At 42.6% G+C, this 9479-nt stretch overlaps 1 protein-coding gene across 1 annotated transcript; it reads right to left on the reverse strand.

Moving 5' to 3' along the window:
* Positions 1-6436: 6436 nt before the first annotated feature.
* LOC113563474 (ATP-dependent DNA helicase pfh1-like) lies at positions 6437-7642 on the reverse strand. The gene is made up of 2 exons (XM_026975142.1): positions 6912-7642; positions 6437-6842 (listed from the first exon to the last, which is right to left on the reverse strand). The coding sequence occupies exons 1-2, from the start codon at positions 7640-7642 to the stop codon at positions 6437-6439; spliced, it is 1137 nt and encodes a 378-aa protein (XP_026830943.1).
* Between the last annotated feature and the right edge of the window lie 1837 nt (positions 7643-9479).

The following is a 9479-nucleotide window of genomic DNA, read 5'->3' on the forward strand; positions in this document are numbered from 1 at the left end:
TTTAATACAAGCTAAAATACGATCTAAGGAATACTATGATCGAAGGGCGAACCCTCGTGAATTCAGGGTGGGAGATAATGTCTACCTCCTGAAAGAACCGACGAAAGGGAAACTAGGGGACCAATATGTAGGTCCGTACCGAATCCGCGAAAAACTAGATAATCATAATGTTAAAATAGCGATAGATAAGATTAGGTCTAAAATTGTACACGAAGATAAGCTACGCGCCGCGAGGGGAACAAACCCCCACCACCCGGCTAATAAATATAGTTATAAGGCACGCCGCCAGCGCTCCAGCACCAGTCGTGGCTAGCAATCAACATGGACACCACCACCGCCATCTTCCTGGGACTCTGCACCTTCATGAGTGCACCTGCATGCGCTCTCGTAGGATACGATTGCGCCGGGGAGGGGTTGAATATAACCTCTCTCTCCCTCACGGACATAGGAGGCTGCAGCCTGGAGGAACTGGAGCCCAATACAGAAGAAGTCTATGTGCAACTACTCCAATTAAATGAGTTTGACCACACTCAGGCGATTCAATGCAAAATTGAAATCGACCGGACCATTTACTACTGCGGGATGCATTCCCACGTGTCGGTAGTACATAATGGAAGACGCGAGTACATCAGGGAAACATCTGCCAGCACCTGCAAGAAACTGATGGAAACGGGATCGATCTTCCTGGGAAACAACGCACTGTTCACGGGAATTAAACCGAACTCCACCACGTCTCATAGCATCACCTTCGCCGGAACAATCGGGACGGACGGGCGATGCACAGGCACACAATTCAGTGACCCATACGGAACCTGGGACAATGCTGTAGTTCAAGCAACGGTCAAGATAACCACCAGAAGCTTCCAGATCCCCATCAAACACTCTTCTAACGAAGTAGTCTTGCCATCGGGAGTTCGTTGCAAATCCTCAGACGGGGAGTGTCGCGACGCCGATGGAACGGAAACGTACTGGACGGTGGTACCCAGCGATAGCTGCCATTTTAACCATTACGACGCCTTGTACGAAGGAACGGCGTACAAATTAACAGCGAAGCCAGGGCGAGAGGAGACCCCAACCATATACACAGTAACAACCAAGGAGACAACGTTCGCTCTGGCCAGAACCACAGATTTCAATCTCTGTGGGTACCGGATCATCCAAACGGAGCATCCGAAATTATTCATCCTGGAAACCCAGAGGGGACGCACCTTCAAAACACGAGCTAAAGTGTCGGTCGATAACTTAGATATTTTCACGTACGTGAACTCAAAATTCATCTACGTAGAAAAACACTTGAAGACTCAACTTACCCAGCTGTATCGGGACATCATGGAACAGAAATGCGCCCTCGAGAAACAGATTCTCGAGAATGCGCTCTCCCTTTCCAGCATCGCACCCGACGAGATGGCATTCCGCATAATGAGGGCACCTGGATACACAGCCGTTACAGCCGGGGAGGTTATCTACATCATTAAATGTGTACCAGTGGAATGTCGAGTCCGCCAAACTGAACATTGTTACAACGAGCTGCCGGTAACACATACCAATGCCTCGTACTTTCTATCGCCAAGGTCAAGGATTCTCCTCAAGGGAGGAACGATGAAGGACTGTAACGAGCTGCTTCCTTCCATGTTCAGGATGCACGACTCATGGTACCGAATGATGCCACGTCCAGTGGAAGCACTCCCGCCGCCAACTATCAAACCCTTGACGAAACCAAAATGGAAATACGTAAGCCCGTCAACTCTAGCCACAAGCGGCATATACTCATCAGAGGACTTGGACCGGCTACGGAACCACATTATGTTCCCAGTCGAAAAACCATCGATGGTAAACACCTTGGTACAAGGAGCAATGGGACAATCGATCCCAGCAGGAAGCGTGTCCCTCTACAACATGCTAGATGAAAAATCCCTAGCAAAAATAGCGGAAAACACGGCAGGCCGCCTCTGGAAAGGTTTCATCACCTTCGGATCGGCCAGCGCAGGTGTACTCGCCATTCTCCTCATGATACGATTGGCAAAACTGGTGGTCGACTCCGTCATTCGCGGATACGCGCTTCACTCTATTTACGGGTGGAGCCTGCACCTCCTGGGAGCTATCTGGAGTTCCATCACTCACCTCCTCTTGTACCTAGGCGCACGGGGAGTTACCAAGGACGACGAAACGACGGACCCGGAGGCACCAAAGACGGAGATGCAACCGCTACGACAGAAAGAACAAAGCAGCAACCACGAACACAACAGCAAGGTGCTTGGTGAGGAAAAAACCATGATGACAAAAGACTATGGCGAACTTAACAAATATTTGCATAAGCTAGATGATAAGGATACTAAGAATATAGGAAATTAACCATGCGATGTCAAATCCACCATAACATTTACGGAAAATGTTGGAACAGGAACGTCCAACATTTTCTTCTATGAGGGGAGGTGTCACGTCCACCGCTACCGCAGAATTAAAAATTTCCTTTTTACAATAACAATCTCCAGCGTTAGACTATATATAGTAATAATTGCGAGCGCTAGATCATAAGGAAAAACACTTGAACAAATCCCAACGCCATTGGCCAAGTATTTGCACTAGTTCGAAAATAGACCAATCAGAAGCTGTTACATATCACTAACACTATTGGACAAAACTTGGGAATTGGGCAAGTTCCTAGAGTAAGGTTTGGACAAGTTACTAAAATCCTAGTTCGGAACTAGACCCATCAGACGACGCTAGTTGTAACTAACGTCACCAGCCCTAGTTCCTAGTTACAACTCGGAACGCCACCCGACGGAACTAGACAACACAAATCTCCGACTATATACTCGGAACATCCGCCGCGATCGCTCTCTTGTGCAGCAGCCGTCGTCGAGGTAACACCTCCAAACCTTCCTCGCATCCCTTCGGGGTCTAGTGTTAGATTCTATTTTCATTATTAACCTCAAAGTTTTAGCGCGAATCAACCTACAACCAAGTTCCATTTATTCAACCATTATTATATCGACTACTATCATTACTATTATTTGTAACTAATAATTAAGCGTTTATAGATATCGCTACATTATCGTAGATTCTTTTATATTTTTCATAACGTATGTAAACTCGACTTCTCCTTTCGAGAGTATTCAATTATACATATTAATAATTGTAATCACTGTTTATTTAATTTTCTCATCCATTCTTCCCATTTCCTTCAGCGAACGTAGTAATAAATAAGTGTGCGCGTTTTAAAATACGAAGTTGTGGTGCGTATTACAAACGATCTACCACGAGAAGGACGACCACGAGGCAGCTAACCTCCAAATCCAGTAGACGCACGCTACGCTAGAGTTTTAACCTCCAAGACATGTGGCCAGCAACGGTGAGTACAACTTATATTTACATTTAAGCCCACTGCTATAGTGTTGCTTACGTAATTTAAACCATTAATTATTCACTTTGGTCGTGCCACCTTACTTATTATTCGAGCCACGTGTTGTCGTGAGATATAACCTCAACGTCTAACCTCAACGTGTATTATTCGAGCCACGTGTTCGTCGGGAAACATAACCTCTCCTCGGGCGAATAACGCTCATTTCTCGAGCGGACACTCGCTCACTACGACCGAATTCCCCGAGGAAATGGAGTTTGTTTAATAAATTTACCGAAGTAGCGTAAGCTAACCAACTGTATGCATATTTCTTTTACCTTACCCCTCTCCCCCCTATACCCTACGACAAATCGAAGAGCGAACATCGCTTCTTGGGGCATGCACCGCCCTTCCTGCCCCGGTCGGCTTAACAGAACTTACTTATCCCGGAAGCGGGCGCAATAACGTGTGATGTGCCGCTTCATAACGCGTAGATTTAGCCTCTCCCGACCTCCTCCTCCCATACTGGATCATCAATTGCGGACCACCGCCACTTCGTGTATGAAGTATTCGGCCTACTTCCATCCAGAGTCTAGAAACTTGTTCTGTCGGAACTGCTATACCAACGCCATTTCCACTTCAGAGAAATTGAGTTGTGAGCTAATACAGAAGCACGATTTAGTGGTAGGATTCACACGATACATTCCTACGTGCCACGATTGCAGAAGTAACCTTGCGTCTTACTCTCCGGTGCTAAGCTGCGATACCTGTGCGCTCGAATATTCGGCACTGCTCAGTTTGTTACAGGCAGCCGGTGAAAGTATTCTTGATTTCCCCGACCCGACCGTGGTGCGGGTACAGGGCGACGAAATAAGCACTCTAGCTCTTGCACCTGGCGATAACTAGACCCGTTTCCCTCTACGAAATTACTCCGATCGCGGTATCCCCGGGAAGAATTCTCCGATTCGTTAATACCCGAAAACAGCGATCCAGCCCCGTGTCATTGCCCGAGTTAATCAACAACCGCGGCCGACCGGGACGTAACAAAATAACGTGTATTGCACGTCTATTTTGTTATATAAATTATAATAAGCAACTATTGTGTGCCGGGTTTAAAATTATAATTAAACCGTATAAAATTGTTATTCCAATACAATGTTAGTCTTAATTAATTCCTAAAATCTTAAATAACCAATAATTGTTTTATGGGTTATACGCACATATATAAGTGTGTTCGTATATGGTATGGTTAATATACTTAATTATTAACGGATTAAATCCGTAATAACTATATACCTAAATTAATGCTCAGTAACATAAAATATTCCTTTAAATAAATTCAATAATCCTTACTATGAATGTAATACCATGTGTAATATACTTTTATTCATAATTAATTAACGATTTATTCTTTTCTTAATATTTTTGGGTTAAACAACTTATTTCCTTTTATATTAAATTGTTCACTAATTGATTTTGACTTTAATTGATTTTAACTTTGTAACTTCTAAACTATTAATATTTCATTAAAACTTTCTACACTATAAATATTGAAAAATAACGCTGATTTGTTTAACAAATAGTGACTTTGCAATTTTTCGCGGTTTCTCAATGATCCCGTGGTGCGATAAGGAAAATTTCTTCAAAGGTACCATCAGCCTAGCTAAAAATGATGATTCCCAAAAGTTGTTGGTCACTTCCGTAAAAATGATTACTTTCAAAATCTGAGGTCCCTATTAGTTTCCTCTTATGACCTAGATGCTTCAATATAATTATAACAAATTATTTCCATACGGTTCAAATTTTAGACCAAAAAAAGTTGGTGAAATTTTATTGCAATTTCATAACTTTAAATATGTACTTCTTGTTGACTAAGATTGTAGAGAAATATTCTATATTCTTTTACTTATAAAATGTTTCTCCTTTTATGTTATAAAAATAATCTTTATTTTTCTATACGATAAATTACTTCAAATGTGATAATACAATTTACTATACTCACAAAAACTATTTCATTGTATAATAAAATCAATTCCAAAATTTACTCCTTTAATTGTTATTAATGACAACTTATAACCTTATACAACAATTAACACCAAATGTGTCGATAAATTATAATAACTGTCAAAGCTACACTGTCACTTAATAAAACTCAATTCCGCCGGCATTATTTTTACTCTTGTCTTGAATAACAAATTGATTTTTCCCGTTTTTATATAATAACCGACCCTATTGGTTTTAACGAAAATTACCTACTTGCAAAGGACTTTACTATAGTATAATAAAATCCATTTCAAATCCATTTGTTTCTTTATTATAAAAAATAATTAAATATTTTATCCTATCAATAACCCAAAATGTATTAAGCCAAATTGTAATACTTATCAATGGTTATATAACCATATAATAAGATATATTTCCAAAGCAATTCTTTCAATTATTACAACTAACATTAATACTTTTTATATAATAAACAATATTAAATAGCTCAATGGTTTTGCTATACCTACAAAAACTTTCATGGTATTACAGTTCAACCGATCTTGAATATTACCAATCTCGTAATATTATATTATAAATCTATCAAATTATTAATGATAAATGTTTCAAAATTATTTTATTTAACTGCTAGAGCATATAAAACTGTTTTTATATATTTTACTGATTTTATGTACGTTTTTGTGTTTTTATGTTTCAGACAATATATATATATACGTGACTAAATTAATTAAATAAATCTATCATAAAACATAATAGCTAAGTTATACATATATATTGTTTTTGTGGTTTTAATATTTTTTCTCCCTTTATATATGTCTATAGTATTAACATTACTTTATATATTTTTATATTAAAACTATTATCAAACTAAAGCCTTTAACATAATAAATGTGTCGGTTAGGTTGCTAAGTAAATAATATTCTTGGTTAGACTAATAACAGACTACTGTACGCAAGCCTGTGGTTAATAATAAGTAGTGAAGCAAAAATGGTAATTATCGATGGCGCTCAAAAATAACTATCAGTGGTTATACATTAATAATTAATATTGCAAATAAAAAAAAATAAAAATGGGTGTGAGGTGGACGTCAGGACGTCACACAGTGTCCGGAGATGTGCAAAACAGGTGAGCCCGCGAGGTGATGGTGTCGAGCCTGTGTTGCTCGAGACGCTGGTACTCGGTTCTGATCTCCTTCATATGCGGCGCGTTGCTGCCGCGACGCCTGTGATGGAACCGGAAGTCGTTCTTGTCGTTCACCATGTACAAGCCCTCGATAGTGGTGACTCGACTCAGAGCGACGTAAACGAGCTGATGCTGTTGCCCGCTGTCGTATTTGAAGACGATTTCATCAAACGTGCCGCCCTGGGATTTGTGTATAGTGATTGCGCACGCCGAAACGACAGGAAACTGCTGTCGCTTACACTTTACCGTTTTACTGAGACTGATGTTGATAGTGCGCTTGTTGACGGGGGTCCAGTCGCGACTGAGAATGTTTGGTTTGCTGAGAACGTGAGGTCAGCACTTGAGTCGAGCTTTGCGACCGATCTGGACGTTTGCAAAGTCAATCCACAGACGTATGTTCACGATGTGCTCTATTGTATCACTGCCGCCACTAGTAGACGGTTGTGGTTCATCGTCGTCGACATTGCAATCTTCATCCTCAAGGGTCTCTATATACTTGAGAACGCCTATCGCGCCGTTAACGAGACCGTCCTCGACGTCTATGTTGATGGTGATCATGTACGGGTAATCGGTCGCAAGAGCTATCATATACGGCAAGCCGTCATACTCGGCTACAGACATCTTGTGCAGCTTACGCCTGCACTCGTTCTTTTCTGTGACCGTGGTGTAGCCGAAGAATCTGTCGCGAGTCACGCACCTGACAGGATCGACTATGGCCGTTCTATTGTATGCATCGACATCAATGTTGCGGTGATACAGACGCACGGCGTTGGGCAAGTTCTCATTGCACCACTCTACCGTTCTGAAGCGGCCCTCGATTAGAATGTTCTCATCGTCGGTGAGCGTCTCGCCGTTGCCGATTTTTGTGAGTATCGACGAGAACGTCTCGTCAAACTGACGAACTACTCTGAGCAGAGGGAAGTAATTCAATGATTGCCACAGCACCACTCCCGCGAAAACATTGCGCGGCATCTTGAAGACCGGCGTTGCGTTAACCGGCGGCAATTGTCTGAAATCACCGCATAAGATGATGTTCATACCGCCAAATAGCTGATCGTATACACCGGTGATCTGCTGCAGTCGTTGGTTGATGCGGTGTAATATATCCGCGCTGATCATGCTCACCTCGTCGATGATGATGCTGTTACGTCCCGGTCGGCCGCGGTTGTTGATTAACTCGGGCAATGACACGGGGCTGGATCGCTGTTTTCGGGTATTAACGAATCCGAGAATTCTTCCCGGGGATACCGCGATCGGAGTAATTTCGTAGAGGGAAACGGGTCTAGTTATCACCAGGTGCAAGAGCTAGAGTGCTTATTTCGTCGCCCTGTACCCGCACCACGGTCGGGTCGGGGAAATCAAGAATACTTTCACCGGCTGCCTGTAACAAACTGAGCAGTGCCGAATATTCGAGCGCACAGGTATCGCAGCTTAGCACCGGAGAGTAAGACGCAAGGTTACTTCTGCAATCGTGGCACGTAGGAATGTATCGTGTGAATCCTACCACTAAATCGTGCTTCTGTATTAGCTCACAACTCAATTTCTCTGAAGTGGAAATGGCGTTGGTATAGCAGTTCCGACAGAACAAGTTTCTAGACTCTGGATGGAAGTAGGCCGAATACTTCATACACGAAGTGGCGGTGGTCCGCAATTGATGATCCAGTATGGGAGGAGGAGGTCGGGAGAGGCTAAATCTACGCGTTATGAAGCGGCACATCACACGTTATTGCGCCCGCTTCCGGGATAAGTAAGTTCTGTTAAGCCGACCGGGGCAGGAAGGGCGGTGCATGCCCCAAGAAGCGATGTTCGCTCTTCGATTTGTCGTAGGGTATAGGGGGGAGAGGGGTAAGGTAAAAGAAATATGCATACAGTTGGTTAGCTTACGCTACTTCGGTAAATTTATTAAACAAACTCCATTTCCTCGGGGAATTCGGTCGTAGTGAGCGAGTGTCCGCTCGAGAAATGAGCGTTATTCGCCCGAGGAGAGGTTATGTTTCCCGACGAACACGTGGCTCGAATAATACACGTTGAGGTTAGACGTTGAGGTTATATCTCACGACAACACGTGGCTCGAATAATAAGTAAGGTGGCACGACCAAAGTGAATAATTAATGGTTTAAATTACGTAAGCAACACTATAGCAGCGGGCTTAAATGTAAATATAAGTTGTACTCACCGTTGCTGGCCACATGTCTTGGAGGTTAAAACTCTAGCGTAGCGTGCGTCTACTGGATTTGGAGGTTAGCTGCCTCGTGGTCGTCCTTCTCGTGGTAGATCGTTTGTAATACGCACCACAACTTCGTATTTTAAAACGCGCACACTTATTTATTACTACGTTCGCTCGACGACGGCTGCTGCACAAGAGAGCGATCGCGGCGGATGTTCCGAGTATATAGTCGGAGATTTGTGTTGTCTAGTTTCCGTCGGGTGGCGTTCCGAGTTGTAACTAGGAACTAGGGCTGGTGACGTTAGTTACAACTAGCGTCGTCTGATGGGTCTAGTTCCGAACTAGGATTTTAGTAACTTGTCCAAACCTTACTCTAGGAACTTGCCCAATTCCCAAGTTTTGTCCAATAGTGTTAGTGATATGTAACAGCTTCTGATTGGTCTATTTTCGAACTAGTGCAAATACTTGGCCAATGGCGTTGGGATTTGTTCAAGTGTTTTTCCTTATGATCTAGCGCTCGCTATTATTACTATATATAGTCTAACGCTGGAGATTGTTATTGTAAAAAGGAAATTTTTAATTCTGCGGTAGCGGTGGACGTGACACCTCCCCTCATAGAAGAAAATGTTGGACGTTCCTGTTCCAACATTTTCCGTAAATGTTATGGTGGATTTGACATCGCATGGTTAATTTCCTATATTCTTAGTATCCTTATCATCTAGCTTATGCAAATATTTGTTAAGTTCGCCATAGTCTTTTGTCATCATGGTTTTTTCCTCACCAAGCACT

The sequence above is a fragment of the Ooceraea biroi genome, unplaced genomic scaffold, assembly GCF_003672135.1.
Source record: "Ooceraea biroi isolate clonal line C1 unplaced genomic scaffold, Obir_v5.4 UnassembledTig109, whole genome shotgun sequence".
NCBI classification, from domain to species: Eukaryota; Metazoa; Arthropoda; class Insecta; order Hymenoptera; family Formicidae; genus Ooceraea; species Ooceraea biroi.